This window comes from Cynoglossus semilaevis, chromosome 9 (assembly GCF_000523025.1).
Source record: "Cynoglossus semilaevis isolate Cse_v1.0 chromosome 9, Cse_v1.0, whole genome shotgun sequence".
Lineage (NCBI taxonomy): Eukaryota > Metazoa > Chordata > Actinopteri > Pleuronectiformes > Cynoglossidae > Cynoglossus > Cynoglossus semilaevis.
In genome coordinates, this window is record NC_024315.1 from 12,653,969 (window position 1) to 12,669,626 (window position 15,658).

Sequence of the window (15,658 nt, forward strand, 5' to 3'; positions counted from 1 at the left end):
GAAGCTGTGCTTTGTGTTCACTGAGGAGCTTCAGAATGTTTCTGACTGGAAGTTGCTGTCACCTAAATCTTCAGCTTTAAAAGAAGTCGCAGCTGTCATATGTCACACCAGTCTCTAAGTCAAATTTATTCTCAATATTTATTATTATTTTATTTTTTTTGCAAAGATCCAGTGACAAATATTTAATCCAGTATGAATTTTCTTTAACATTAACACAATAAAAGCAGTGTTTTGGCTTTTTTTTACCGAATCTTAGAAAAATCATACAAAGTAAATGTAATGAAATAAAACGATCATCTAGTTTCATCTTACTCACTGGTCACCTAGTGTGAATGCTGGTACACTAGTAATCAAAGTCTTCAACCTTTTATGAATGTTCCCGCTGTGGGTCTCTCTTTCTCTCTCCCTCTCTCTCGCTTTCTCTCTCTTTCTCTCTCTCTCTCCCTCTCGCTTGCTCCGGCCAATGAAGGTGAGTCTGATTCTTAGCTGCACCTCATCTGAACTCCTCATTTCTAATCCTGTCCATTCTGGTCACTCTCTTTGAAATTCTCAGCATCTTCATCATCTTCCACCTCCCACTCAGCCTTTTGTCTGTGAGACAGAGCCCCTGTCTCTAAACCATATGTCATAGCAGGGCTCACTACTGTCTTCTATATCCTTCAACTCTGCTGCTATTCTGTTGTACCATTTTTAAAATATTCATTTGAATATTTTATGATGACTTACGCTTAGCAAAATTAGATGTGTATTCTAATCATACCTGCCCATGACCAGAAAAAGCCTTATTTTGTCAAATTTTAGAGCTTTCCAACCCTGACTCGTGGCAGTTGGGTCTTCAGGGGTTTGACATCACATCCTGTCACATCTTCTGCCTCAAAATTTTCAAAATGTCAGGAGTTTGACTTGGCAGACGTAGTTTCCCTTGTTGATAGAAATATTCAGAACTGCCATGTTCCTCTGTTATTATTAGGTATTTAAATCAACAACTGGTATTTTAGTGTTGAAATGTAATGGTTGCATTATTTAAACAATATTGCACTTATTCTCTCAATATTACACCACTGTTTTTATCAAACAGTCATTTAGGTCCTGCAGTGGGAAAAGAAATCTGAACAATGGAGACCGACAGTTATTTATTCACTTTCATGTGTTTTTACGTTTTAACACCGCAGTATTTATTACCAGTGCATAATTAATGTGACATTTATGACACATGGCGTCATTAGATAAATGAAAAAAGCAAAGTCATAATTGAAAACCAATGACACAAGGGCCAAAAAATAGACATCAGTTATTTTTCACTTTGTGAAGATCCTCTGCAGTGACATTCACCACCTGAAACACACACACATGAACACACAAATCTCTGGTATTAAGTCATTAAATAAACGAGGCAAAGAAGCAGGTTGTGAGCTGGTGTAAAAGACATCCCCCAAAATGTCTACAAAGAAGGAGTTCTGATTGAAACCACCCTTGCAAAAGTGATTTATACCTAAAAGGAGGCTCTGAAGCTTGACTGATGTACAATAGCTTGATTTATTTCATAGTAATGTGGTTGGTTTTTTTTTATAGTAATTACTGTGATAATTTCAAAACATGCACATTGTTCTATCACACTGTCAACACTTACCCGATCATGAGAGGGGTTAGGGTAGTTACATATACCAAGTGGAAAGACGGAACGGATTAGCTGTTTCACCTGGTCTGGGTAAACATAAGTGGGTGGAAGCACAGACCCCTCATTCAGTCCAACCTTGTGCAATATCTGGTAGTAAAGTAAAAGAACAAAATAAGGAGTAAAACAACCAACATACAGCTGAGAACAAGCTCCATTCACTGTGGGCCATCTATGATATCATTTAATATTGCCCTGGTGTACGATAGATGAACTACATCTGGAAATGAAAAGACATAACTTGAGCAGTAACAACAGGTTCAAGACTTCCTTTGAGCCTGAGCCTATTTCCATTTCTCATTATTGACATGTTTCGTTAAACCCAACAAAACAAACATGGAGAGCTCAGTGTTGCTGTATCTATATCCAAATGTATGGTCAGAGCTGACAAATCCAGGTGAGAATAAGGAAGCTGTCTTCATGAAGCCTAAATGTATGATGTGATTTTTATATTCACTTTGGTATGAATGTTTGTATTTGTATTATTATCAACATTAACAGTTGCTTGTTGTTGTTGTAAGATATACTTAAATTGAGGACTTCAAACTGCACTGTCATGATGAAGAGCGAACGAGGACAGACGGAAAAGACGGAGTCAATCTTCATTCCTATCCTCACCTATGATCATTTGTAGGGATGCCACGATTATAGATTTCTTTTTGTATGATTATTGTCAGAGAATTTATCACAATATTATTATTATCACAACTATTATGCATTAGTTAATTTCACAAGATAATTGCAAAAATTAAAATCAATATTTGTTTGCCTACAAACCCGTAGATATAAACTTATTTATGCGGAAAATTTAGAAAAAACGCCAGATTGTTTTAGTACGTCAACCTTTAATCAAAAGTAACATCCTATAATACTTTCCTGGAAAATAAAATACTCACACAAATGATAAAACTGTACTAATCTGCATAAAAACATGTAAATAGACATGTTTTTATGCTTAAAAATCAGAAAAAAGGCGATGTTTTTGGTACTTTAATCTTTGATCGATTGTAGCATCTTATCCTTTAATTTCCTAAAAAAGTCTTTAAAAATAAAATGTTCACGAAAATGAATTTATTTACTGTTGATATCTTAGATTCATGTCAAAGGAATGCTGTGATGTTCGACCAGATACACAAACACATACAGGTGGGCACAGACTGTTGCTATAAATATGAATAAAAACAGCAACAGTAAGGGACTTTAGGCTGAAACATCTGTTGCCCTTAGTACCCACCAGTTTCTTGTGAAGGAGCTTGTAGAACTTCCTTCGACGGGCACAGTCGCTCTTGAGATGCTTTGCATTGTGGATCAGTGTTGCTATCCAAACTGGAACTCTGTGGACAATGGGGCAGTGGTGTAATAAACTAAAAAATCTGAACCCCTCATTAACAGAATCATTAGTTGTGGTCTATGTAACCATGTCACTACATGACATCTGTATGTATGAAGACTAGGACTGGGCCAATAATTGAAATTTGATTTCAATTTTGGCTGCCAAAGAAGAGAATCAGCATAAAACGATAAAACAAACAACAGTAGTTTGACTTTTCAACACAGACACAGTCACAGACATCAGTGACATACATTAATCTATTTAATTAATGCTGCTTCTTACCCAAATGAACAGCACAGGTCAACATACTCATCCATGAGGCCTTTAAGAGATCTGTTAAAAATAGCAGAAAGCTACAGTGTGACCATTTTAATTATTGTATTTATTTATTTTAAATTAAAAATATAAATAATACTCTAACATGTAGGGAGATTGCATAGTTGTAATGTGTATTATTGCCAGTATTGTTCCTGATATTATTGTTCTGTGTTCTGCTGTCTACTGCATTTTACTGGGTACACTGAACGCACCCAAAAACGCATACTAGGAGCTGAAGTTTATTTATACATTTATAACATTTGCTGTATTAACAGCTAAAACGTCTCACACCTATTTGTTACAGAATTGTGTTTGACGTCTGTTCACATGTTTCCGTAGAAAAGTTATACACATAGGAACATATACTTTAAAGACACATACATGGTATCTAAATTCGTCATTGACAATGAACGGGTAAATAAAAAGACTTGTTCTGTTTATAAAGGAAAAGGTATGAAGAACGGGGTTTTTTTTGCTAATAAAAAATATGTGATTACACTCTTCATGTTTTATTTACTTCCAAAACGAATACTTTAATTTTATACTTAACTTTAATTTGACCGGTGATTTGTAGAATTAACCTCAGGAATGACGTCAGTAATTGGTGTGGTTTGACCCTCCAGTCGACTTGTGCCTACCACTGGTGGATCCTTGAATCACAGGTTGGGGTCCGTTATAAAATTAAAAAAGTTAAACATAGAAATCCAAATCCAACGAGCACAGATTCAAATGACACCCCACCTTCCTCTGACCGAACGGTTGTCATGGGAACCACATGACTGACAGGCGTCTCAGCCACTTATTGTCCTTCACTGGCAACAGTTTTTACATTTAATCTTGATATACTTTTATTTTTCACAAAAATATTTTTTACTGGACAATGAAGGTACTGAAATCTTTTTTCCCCTCAGTTAGTTTCAGATCGTTTTTTTATTTTTCAGAAAATAACCTGTCATGTGAATTAAGGTTATAATCTTAAATGTAAACCAAAAATTCACATTAAATGTTGTTTTGTTTCAGAAAATTGTCTGATTGAATTTGTGTGCTAATCTAGCCTTTTGAAGACTTTGTCCCACTTTTACATTGAAAATAAACTAGTTTATGTCACTGGCTGTCTATGGGCACGACTATCAGTGCACCAGGGCCGTGGAACTAGTCGGCACAACAAATTGACGTCATCTTATGTCGACACGGTCACTGAGTGTAGCTCACGTACTTTCACCATAACAAACACAAACAAGAAGTCATATTTTCTTGAGCTGTTTCCCTAAGAAGAACTTATTTAATGTTATATCACAAGTAAGTAGCTATGCGCTCCCAAACATAAGCAGCGGTCGCTCTGAGCCGAAATGAACCCATCGAAGAAGCTCCGAAGGTTGGAAGTTGATGCTGTGGTCAGAGAAGAGGAGCGAGATGACACGGGGGAGGCAGTGGATGTTGTAAGTCATACAATGAGCGATTATGATACAACATTACAATTTGTTGTGAAGTTGAATCATAATCAGCTCAAATCAGTGTAGGAACAGGACAGGTTAAAAATAAATGCCAGTGCTAAGCGTTCTTTAATTTTTTTTTTTTTACTTTTTTGGGGTGTTCAGTGGGATTTTTCTAATATAGAATATGTTTTTCAGTAAAGGGACAATTGAGAAACACAAAGAAAAATATTATAATATCTGGCTCTTTATTAAATGACCATGTTTATTTTGTGGCAAATACAACAATAAAATGTCCTCACTATTGATCTTCTCCCAGAGTCATGTACATGCTGTTTCGTGGTATTCAGTTATGTCTTTCGTGATGTGAAATGTTTTATTCTGTTTACGTTTCATTAACACCAGAGTATTATCATGCCTGTGTACAATGCTGGCCCATGGCTGGATGAATGTCTGCAGGCCATAGTAGATCAAGACTTTGCTGGGTCCATGGAGCTGTCTGTCTTTGATGATGCGAGCACAGTATGTCACCATTTCAGTCAATTCAAGTATCAATGCCACTTATGTGCTATTAGCTGAACTTTGTTCCCTGTTCGCCACCAGGATGATTCCAGGAAAGTGGTGGAGGGTTGGGTGGAGAAGCTAAAAACAAGGGGAATCTCTGTGGTGATCTCTGGTCACAACTCTGTCCAACCAAGAGGAGGTGAGTAGGGGGCATGGAGGACTTAGGTGCATTTTCTTTTCTTTTTATTCTCTTTTAATTGAAAGATTTTTGTATTGTTCACATATTCATGACCTTGTTAATGAAGTTTATAGTTGGTTTGTACATTACATGAATCTCTGTATTAATGACATTTTACAATATGCACTACATTCATATACAGTATATTGTGTTGTAAATTTTACACAGTGCAATGCAAAGCTTCTTGTAAATTAACTAAAACAGCAGATTGCTATTTAAAAACAACATTTTTATAATAAAAATGAAAAATACTTTTTACTAAATCAATTCTTAAAGATTTTATACAAAATGCCCATTTCTCCCAGTGCTGTGCAAACAATTCTGTTTTCATTTATTTCTAAAATAAAGTGACTATTCCTTTTGAATATTTCTTGTCACATTGATAGTGATTGATGATGGTCAGGCCTTCCTGTGACATCTATCTTTTAGATAGAGCTTTTCTTCCTGTGAGATGAGTACATGGTATGTGTTTATTGAAGATAATTTGTATTGCTTTATATTATTTATTTATTTTTTAATTCTTTCCAGTATTTTTTATTTTGTCATTCTCAGAATATATGGCAATATGAAGCAGCATTGTTTGTTTCTCTTTTCATAGTGTGCTTTTAATGTAATAGAAATCTTGATGCACTGTCTTTTGCCATTCTCCCTTTGTCTTTATCAGCAAATGTCAACAAATGTAGTCTATTCCTGTGTCTTTCAGTGGGTTTTGCGAAGAATAAGGCTGTGTCTCAGAGCTGTGGCAGACACTTGTGCTTTCAAGATGCGGTGAGTATGTGTGTGTTTGAACACAACAAGGTTTCTAACAGTGTATACATAAAACCATACAGACTATGTTACGTAATAGTATGAAGTCAAACGTATTAAGTTGATTAATAAACAAGTGAAAGATAGACAATAAGAGTTCAGTAGTAAAAAGACATATAATGCAATTGTACGTTCATACATATTGTCACTTGTTTAGTTTATAATGTGATATAACTGATGTATATATTCTTAAATATGTAAAGAATATTAGGAGTTATGTAACATGTAATCTGAAATGAACTTGTCGGTGTGTAAACAGGGAAAGCTTGGCTTACATCTAAATGTATCTCATCTAATCAGTTCTCAGTAAGTATGTGACCGGTGTTTGTTTTTCTCTTACTGTAGGATGACATTATGTTGCCACAAAGAGTTCGTCTACAATATGAGATGTCACTCCTCCAGCCAAACTCTGTGAGTTGTCATTAGAGTTGGTTTGGCCATTATGTGTGTATATATATATATATATATATATACATATATATATATATCTTGTTGATCTAGTTGTCCTTGTTTGTCAAGCAAGTGGGTTTCATTTATTTCCAGTAACTAAATGACTGTAAGTCCAGTCAACTGACTAAAAAATATTTCTGTGCTAACAAGGGTGTGTTTTCTGAAAGCTTATTGGATGTCGCGTTAAAAGACTGCCAGAGGAATCCACAGAGCGTTACACTCGTTGGATTAACACAATTACTCAGGATCAACTTATGACACAGGTAAGTGAGCTTAATCAATATGAACATGTAACACCAAGCTACGTTTTACTCATGATGTGACAAAATAATACAAATACTAATATAGATTTCTTCAAAATAATAATCATGGATATAGCAATCCTTCCCTTTACATTTGCTTCGATCTCTCAGGTGTACACATCTCACGGCCCCACTGTTGTCATGCCCACATGGTTTTGCTCAAGGCAATGGTTTCTGAAAGTTGGACCATTTGATGAAGGTGGAAAGGTGAGGTTGTGACAACTTCATCTTTTATATATAAACTGCATTTGTCTCACAGGTGAAGTTGACGTAGTCTTTTCATTGAAACACATTTGCCCGCAGTGCAGGAAGTCCTGCTTAAATGCAGCTCAGTGGTCCCGGTCAGGGAGTTAATATTTGTACATGGACACTGGTCACATGACTCCAGCCAATGTTTCCACTGTAGTGAGTGTTGTTAAAAGGAACAGTGAAACCTTGGTAATGTCTCGTCCTAGTGCTGTTATATATTACAACAATAGAGACCAAAGTTTATCAATTAGTTTCGAGGAGCGTAACATTATTAAATTTAACATTATTAAAATTTAATGAATTAGTGATATTGTGATTTTAATTTGTATAATCTTCATTGTTTATGTTTCTCTCAAGGGTGTACCGGAGGATCTCCTGTTTTTCTACCAGAGTCTTAGACACGGAGGTGGTGTTTCCAGGGTCAACCAGTGTCTGCTGATCTATCGTTACCATGAGAAAGCCGCCACACACTCCATATCTGAGTAGGTCAAATGTACACGAGCATACATGGGTCATGACGGGCTACGACCTAAAGCAGGCCTGGTTGGCTGGAGGAATCAAGGCCTCTGAATGGCTGAATGGAATTATTGTCTTCCTTTTGTTCAGCCAATCAGAGCTCTCCACGAACTGAGAACTTTGTATCAGAACATGGCATTTCATTAATTACATTTTCATCTATTTAGTTCAGAGTTTTACTGAAATGAAATGTTAACAATTTTGCGTCGTGTGTTCTTGTGGCCACATTCACCTTTCCTACCACAAAGGTGCTAACGGCCAGTATTATTATATTTTTATAGTATTATACATCTGTTTCCTGATTTGTTCTTCTGATCTTCTCATTTGTCATAAGAGAAACCATTTGGAAGCAAAGAGTTGACTTCCTGCAGGAGAGAGTCCTCGGAGTTTGGGAGGACTTTACCATATGGAATGCAGGGAAACAGGGTCGAAAACTGTACCGGTGCCTCAGTCCAGTTAATCAGAAGAAAGTTGGTAACTCTTACAATAATACACTCAAACTTGTTTTTTAACTTGTTATTCTTTGAATGTGTCATTTGTACCTTTTTCATTCACAGGTGAAAGCGTTCTGTGATGTGGATGAAAGAAAGATCAAGAAAAGATTTTATACATTTGAAGAGTCAAAGGTGAGGACAAACCACTACACAGAAAATTAGAAATATAAACAGAAGACATTTCAGTTAGACATTAGACGTTTTTAAAAAGAGTCAGAAAACGACCTCTTGAATTGAGCCTGTGTGGGATAAATTTGAGCAGTCAGAGAAGTGTGTCTGAACCAGCAGCACATCAGTGATATACTTTTTTTAAAAAGCCTGGAAAAAAATATCTGCCACATATTGTTAAAAAATGGAACACATGCTCAAAAATATTAAACTGAAAAAAAAATGAGAATAAGAAACAGCAGGTAAACATTACTATAATGTTGCACACATTGATGCTAACATAATAACAGTACATTAAACACCCTGAAGTCAAAATAATGGGTTATGTCTTATTATTACGAGACAATAACAATAAACATACTAATATTATTTCCATTATCTTCACTTAAATCAAATTAACTTCATCTGCTCCAGTGAAACCTTATTCTATCACCAAACATGGCTTGTGCAACTCTCTTCCCAATTATCTTCTCAGGAAAAACCTAAACCAAAAATTCCAATTCTGCACTACAAACATGCGTCTGCACCCTTCATCATCTGTGTTAAACTGGTAAGCAGTTGTCCTGTTGTAAATCACATACTACCTGTGGGTGTATCTGTATCTGTGTTTGCTGATTGTATGATTTGAACTTTAAATCTTAATTGTACTCAAAGTACAAAGCACTAAGGCAGGGGTGTCAAACAAACAGTAGACTGTGTAGCTCTAACTACTCCATAACGTATTAATTAAATGTTTCTGAAACTATTTATTCAAGTTACAAAGATTGTAAATGGCTGTGTGTAATAAAAAAAAACTTTTAATTTATCAGGTTAAGAAACTCAGCAGCATGAATTTTATTAAATGCTTTTTAAGCTCCTGCAGACCATAGAAAATGACTTGGTGGGCCACATTTGGCCCCCAGGCCTTTAGTTTGACACGTCTTCTAAGGTAATTCGTGTGCATCATGTAGGGAGTTGGAGTCAGACAAATGTCTGTTGGCCTCAGACGTTAGGTCTGGTGTGATCCTTCAAATTCCTGGGAGTATGAACCCAATAATGGAAAGGAATGTCACATGGAGATTTGTATTAAATACGTTCTAACAGAAAACAGTCCCGGACAAAATCTTATAACTTTTCATGTTGAAATGAACTAATGACTTGCACCATGTAATTACCTGTAGGTGGGATTTCAGTCTGTAAGACAGCTGTTCAAGGATTCAATGGCAATAGTGTGAACACGTCTTTACTCTCACTGTCTCATCTTGTAGGACATGACTGGAGGTGTTATGGAAGAAAATCTTAACTCACTGCTGCTGAAAGAAGGAACCGATTACTACCACTTCAGTTGAGTACTAAGAGATAGTAGAAGGGGTTTTTTTTTTTTTTAATTTAAATTCACTTTGGTGTCAGCTTCTTAAAAGTTGTTTGAAAATTAAAAAGACTCACTCTGGAGTCTAGAGAAATATTTGTATAGCCCAAATTTACCAAACAGGCAGGGTTTGATTAGATCATTAAAGTGAGTGTGTTGGGACTGAGGTAGGTCTTACGTAGCCTAATTCATCCTGTCTCCATGTATGATGAGTGATCCCTGTATTCCAGTGTAATGTATATTATTTGTAATTTGTGCTGCATAATGTACAACATTCTGTGTTTTTAAACCAGGGATCTCAAACTCTAATGAGCTAAAGACCAATGATACCATCAGTGTTTCATTGTAGGACCACATCAGCGACAGATTTTAAAACGATTTAATTCAAATCTTGTTCTGGGCCAAAATATGGGAGGTTTTTGAGCCAGAAGTGCTCCCCAGGCCAGGAGTTTGAGGTCCCTGTTTTTAAACTTAACTACGAAAAATATGTCATACAATTATATTAATCATAGTTGATTAATTATTGATTATATTTGAAGTCACGTGAGCCTAAACTTCTTCTGAACCTGACCCTGGCAACAGGTCTCTCTCCATGGCAACTTCAAACAAGCTACTGAAGACTGTCTGTTGCTCGTTAAAGTCGACTGATAAGTCTGTTATTCCGTCGTTATTCGAACGTTCCGTTCCATAAAAAGATGAGCGCTGAACTCTTTGCACCAGAGCCTCAAAGTCACAGCGCTGTGTCGTTGGAAGTCCCACGGGGAGACTTTCTGGGGGGAAAAGAGATCCCGCAGCCGTTGTCGGGTTCAGCCACGGCTGGTTATCGTACGGGTAAATACACACAGCCCGAGTGGTTCTCTAACTACCACAGCATCCTTGAACAGTCCGGAGGAGACTGCCTTGGAGCCCAGAGCATCCAACGAGTTTCAAAGACAAAGTACCAGGACGCAGAGGCATCGGTTTTGCAGACACAATCCCACGGGACGCGTCTGCTCGGTGAGAGAATCCAGGACATCCACTACTGGAGGTCGGAGCTGCAGCGGCACATCGAGCAGCTGCAGGTCGACATCACGTCACTGCTGGGGCTAAAAACGCGGCTGGAGAAGGCTCTGGATGCCACCGAGACGCCGTATGCCATCGCCTTGGACAATCTGAACTGCAGGACAAGAAGGCCAGGTCCAGACTTAGTCAAAGACAACGTGGAGGAGGAACTGTCCAAGGTGAGCTCTGCTGTCAGGGTGTGAAGGAGATGAACGAGTTCAGCTAGAAATGAATTCAGGTTAAAAGTGAGTATGGAAGAAAACAGACTGTAAGTGTTCATTAGCTGCACTGCCTTCACACAGTACACAGCTTCCTCTACCGGTGGAGAGCAGGAACCGCAGCCCAGTCTGGATGCTGCTATTTTTTGTTTTACACATTTTCATTTATATCTTGTTTTGGGATTCGTTTGAGTCTCTGTTAAAAGTTACATTGAAACTTGTGTTTGTTGTATCTTTAATAAAAAATATTATATAATTATTTTGTAGAACTCCGTTTCAGACATATATAAATAAAAACTGTTTTTCATTTTTCTTCACATATCTTGTTTATATTTTGTTGTGGGATTCTTTTGTTTCTTAAGACTTCACTGTAAATAGATCAAGTTTATAGATATACAAACAATAAGGGATTGGTTGAGTTTTGTATTTGTTTTTGTATTGTAACTTAAAAAGCACAGTATGTTGAGTTCAAGCCATTTAAATAAGAAGCATTTGATAAAATGTTTGTTTTGTATATTAATAATTTATTTTACACATTATTTTATATGATACATTTTTATGTTGTAAAAGATGTAAAGTTGTAAAGTCTACTCTTCCTCTTCAGCTACCTGGCACAGAATGCATGCTCAATGTTATTGGTTGTAAAACTAACTAATACGTGTGCTGACTGGCAGCCCACTGGTCAGGGCTGACCACACTGAAAACCATTAGGATAACTGGTCTAGCAAAAATGTTGGCTAACTCTGCCATGTGGGGTCAATAACGGTGCTGAAAAGAGTGAAGTAACACCAGAAGAAGACGTGTTAAAGAAGAACCTGATGGCACAGTTATTAGAAGTCTGTTTGTGTTTCATAGGAGGTGGAATTGATAAGAAACGTCCAAGCTCTCCTCAAGCAAACTACAGCCCAGCTTGTTGCTCAGATCAAGTAAGTCTCCAGTCTTTCACATTGAAGTCTGAGCGGCTCACATACTCAATGATGAATAATTGACATTTTTAATGTGTGTGTCCATTTTTATAAGGAGAAACAAAAAGGCCAAGCAGATGCTAGAAATGGACTGGTCTGACAAGTACCAGGCCTACAACTTGGACGATCAATGTGGAAGATACAGTAATATGAGTCCAGATACACAACACCATCCTGGCACAGCCACAATGCAGTGAGTTTTAAATTTGACGTTGCTATACAATGGACAACGAACAGGAGGAACTAAGAAATTACTGATTTAACCTCGGTGGTTGAGTCAAGATTACATCTCTCTTACAAGACATTCTAAACTGTGATCTCTTTCAGAATGAGGGACTGTGGTCTTTGGACAAAGTTTACGCAAGACAACATCAGTAATGCATTTCAGGAAGAGCAGTCCACCAACGATCTCAGGTCGGACGTAATACAGTCAAATACAAACAATGGGTTCTCAATAACTGAGTCTGTTTTTTGTGTGTGGCTCAGGATGCTGGTGGAGCGAGTGCTACTGGACACCACAGATGATCTGAGAGTCCAGTGCTCCCATGTGGAGCAGGCCTTTAGTCAGCGCTGCATGGAGCTGACCGGGGCCAGGAGCCAGCTAGAGATGAAGCTAGCCACGGTAAATAGACAGAAATATAAATGTAACTGTTGCTTAGCTTTTTGGTTACTTCGGGGTGAACAGTGGTCAGTTCAAAACTCTCCACCTGACCTTCAAGGCCATCAGTGATTTCATCCCTCCATATCTGTTTGACCTCATTCATATCACCATCACATCCTGAGATCCCTTGTGTCCATCTTCTCTATGTTGCGTATGTGGATGTCACCCTTGTGTTTCTTTGAAAGATGCTTAAGATAAAAATGTACTATAATTGCTATTATGAATAAGGAGAATGATGAAACCATAGTGTGTGTCTACTTCATCCAACAATGCTGTGGCAAACAACCTTAACTGTCATGTTAGTCACTTCAGGGGCCACATGATGGCAGGGTTGTTAGGTCCATCCGGACCTGGTGTTCTGTGTATACTGATGTAATGATGCATCGTGAATCAATCAAAAATCAATACAAATGTGGGCCAATTCGGTTCAATTGCGGTGCGCGCTTAAAAACGTTGGGTGTGACCCACTATTAAAACCAAGACGTCAGTTCCCTTCATGGCCTAAGTGGCATTCAGGTGTTCAAACTAGTTAACTAGTTAAATGGGACTCTCTTAACTGACCATAGAGTGTTTGGCTCTGAAATGGACGAGCAAACTGTCCGGGGTATACCCTGATCTTGCCTGACGACTGCTGGCATTGGCTGCAGCGCCCCCTGTGACCTTAAAGAGACAATTGACAAAATGGGACCATCTTGTTTTGAGAGTGAGACCTCTGGGTTCATCGTAGGTTATCGTGTTTGTGTGCCCAGGTTCTAGAGCAGATTGGAGCCCAGGAGAGGAACATCGTAGCTCTACAGCAAGCCATTCACAATAAAGAAGGTCCACTAAGGATTGCTGAGTCTAGACTTTATGTCCGCTCTCATAGACCAAACATGGAACTCTGCATGGATGACCCCCAAATCAGGTACGGACACACACAGACATAGCAATGTACAATGTACAAAAGGAAGAGTTAGTAACGTGTCATGGAAATAAAACCGCACTGTACAACAACCAGCTTAAAATGACATCAGTTTAGATATAAATCACCATTGCTAGGCCAATGCATGGAAGCAACTGCACAGGTTTCCTCCATCAGAGAACCATCTTCACCAATGACAGCAGTAACGTTCATTATTGAGGTTCTAGAGACATCTAACAACAGCCAGGGATACAGGCTTTAAAAATATGTTAACATGGCTCACACTAATGTTTATTTATTTTTTGAATCTCAAACTCCCCATTGTTTGTTCCTGTCCAGTTTGGAGGGAGAGGTGAGGCAGATTAATGCCACTGTGGAGTCTCTGCAGCATCAGCTGAGTGAGGCCCGCAGGTCCCTGTCCCTCCTGGAAGAGTCACGGATGACCCTGGAGAAGGATCTAAACTGTAAAACACACTCTCTGTTCATCGATAGGGAAAAGTGCATGATTCAGCGTAAACAATACCCGACAGTGTCCACTCTTTCAGGTTACTAAGGAAGGTCATAAAATATTAATTCAGTTTCTGTAGAAATCTACATAACATTATCTTCCTCTCGAGTGATCAACAGCACAAGTAAACAGTTTTTGGACAATCGATCCCCAACTGTGGTACGGCACATGTGTGCCTCGAGAGATCGTCAAGTACACTGTGGATATGATTTGTCCTTTGTTTGTTTGCAGTTAGTGACAAGTATGACACTTAACTTCTCTTCCACTGGGTGGCGGCAGATAGCCATTAAAACAAAAAAGCCTGACTCAGCGCTGTTCAGGGAGAGTTTTTCTTCAATTTACACAAGTATATCAACTTTTTCTTTTCAACTAAATGGGCTCAGGAGTGTCTGAGTTGTAAATGTGAGAAAGCCTGGCAGCCATCATTGTTGTAAGTTGAAAGACTTTTCACAGGTAAATTGTTATTATTGACATCACATGTTTTCTTTTATTGTGTTTTGTGTGACTAACCACTGTCTAAGTAGGACCAGACTAAATAGTTTGCTTTGTTCTGAACTAAACAGCATTTCCACAGCCCCGCCGCTTCAATGGGGAGACCAAAATGTAAACAATGTGATTCATAGACACAACCAAAGTGTCTAGTAACATTAGGACATTTTCACCCACAGAATGGAGGATTAAAATGTACATACAGTACAGCCTGACTGAAAGTAAGTCCATGGACAAACCACTAGTTTCAAGAACTTTGAGTGGTTGTCAGGACTAGAGAGGCACTCCTTCCTGTTCTGATGACATACAGACTGAATCCTAGACTGAATTTTATTTACAAGAAGCGTTATTTCCACGTTTGACAGAGGGCCTCCACTAAGGAAAGTTATTGAGCCCTCCCGTTCTTTTCCTAAAATATCACCATCAATGTGGCTCTAGTTGTACTTTTAGTACTTTTGTACTGTCTAAGGTTCTCAGTCATCCAGGTCTGGGTCAGGCTTGGAGAGTTCTGTTAGGCAACTGGACGTGACATTTTCTCAAAGGAGTTGTACAGTGCTGTACTTTTGTGCTGTACGCCTTGAAAAAGATGATATTATGTCAGAAAGAAAATCTATATACAATGAATCTATCACAGAATGATTTGATACAGTACGTATTTGATCATGTTTGTTTGATAACACATTGTTATGATATGGTATTTGGAATAACATATTCTACACGTTATTCTCTGGGCGGAATTGCACTCAATAAAAAAGTTATATATTCACTCAAAGTTTGAAATATAATTTGTAAAAACACTACAATGCAAATTCTTCTGAAATGGATCATTGTCTTTGTGAGTTACACAGTTTGTCATTCAGTTTGGAAACACCTAACCTTTTGAGTCAGGAGCTTTGATTTAGGACTTTAGGAAATTAAATCAAGGTATTTATTTCTGAGTTTTAGGTTTGGTGCGTGTGTGTGTGTGTGAGTGTGAGTGAGTGAGAGAGAGCGAGAGAGACAGCAAGCAAGCATGTTTACAAAAGTAAACATTACTCATC

The 15,658-nt window shown here is 37.9% G+C and overlaps 2 protein-coding genes across 4 annotated transcripts; both read left to right on the forward strand.

The window, feature by feature from the left end:
* Positions 1–4,497: 4,497 nt before the first annotated feature.
* Positions 4,498–9,997, forward strand: b3gntl1 (UDP-GlcNAc:betaGal beta-1,3-N-acetylglucosaminyltransferase-like 1). Of its 2 annotated transcripts, none has more exons than XR_003050678.1 (12): positions 4,498–4,765; positions 5,165–5,281; positions 5,363–5,462; positions 6,205–6,269; positions 6,654–6,719; positions 6,926–7,021; positions 7,172–7,267; positions 7,667–7,791; positions 8,160–8,299; positions 8,383–8,451; positions 8,963–9,037; positions 9,735–9,801. XR_003050678.1 is itself a non-coding variant. In XM_008317270.3 (12 exons), exons 1-12 carry the CDS (start codon positions 4,676–4,678, stop codon positions 9,813–9,815), a joined length of 1,116 nt encoding a protein of 371 aa, XP_008315492.1. In that variant the 5' UTR covers positions 4,498–4,675; the 3' UTR covers positions 9,816–9,997. The 2 variants fall into 2 exon arrangements, 1 of the variants encoding a protein (XP_008315492.1); XM_008317270.3 differs by having other exon boundaries at positions 8,160–8,295; positions 9,735–9,997.
* A 142-nt stretch (positions 9,998–10,139) lies between these two features.
* Positions 10,140–15,366, forward strand: tekt4 (tektin 4). Of its 2 annotated transcripts, XM_008317267.3 has the most exons (7): positions 10,140–11,055; positions 11,950–12,020; positions 12,115–12,252; positions 12,387–12,473; positions 12,546–12,681; positions 13,470–13,624; positions 13,961–15,365. In XM_008317267.3, the coding sequence occupies exons 1-7, from the start codon at positions 10,531–10,533 to the stop codon at positions 14,172–14,174; spliced, it is 1,326 nt and encodes a 441-aa protein (XP_008315489.1). In that variant the 5' UTR covers positions 10,140–10,530; the 3' UTR covers positions 14,175–15,365. The 2 variants fall into 2 exon arrangements, with proteins under 2 accessions (XP_008315489.1, XP_024914585.1); XM_025058817.1 differs by having other exon boundaries at positions 12,387–12,681; positions 13,961–15,366.
* Positions 15,367–15,658: the final 292 nt, after the last annotated feature.

Excerpts from the sequence above, each read along its gene's own strand:
- b3gntl1 (XM_008317270.3), top strand. The coding sequence starts at position 4,676 with ATGAACCCATCGAAGAAGCTCCGAAGGTTGGAAGTTGATGCTGTGGTC. Across the intron at positions 7,022-7,171 it reads AGGATCAACTTATGACACAG|GTGTACACATCTCACGGCCC; the intron begins GTAAGTGAGCTT and ends TCGATCTCTCAG. Across the intron at positions 9,038-9,734 it reads TCATCATCTGTGTTAAACTG|GACATGACTGGAGGTGTTAT; the intron begins GTAAGCAGTTGT and ends CTCATCTTGTAG.
- tekt4 (XM_025058817.1), top strand. The coding sequence starts at position 10,531 with ATGAGCGCTGAACTCTTTGCACCAGAGCCTCAAAGTCACAGCGCTGTG. Across the intron at positions 12,021-12,114 it reads CAGCTTGTTGCTCAGATCAA|GAGAAACAAAAAGGCCAAGC; the intron begins GTAAGTCTCCAG and ends CATTTTTATAAG. Across the intron at positions 12,682-13,469 it reads TAGAGATGAAGCTAGCCACG|GTTCTAGAGCAGATTGGAGC; the intron begins GTAAATAGACAG and ends TTGTGTGCCCAG.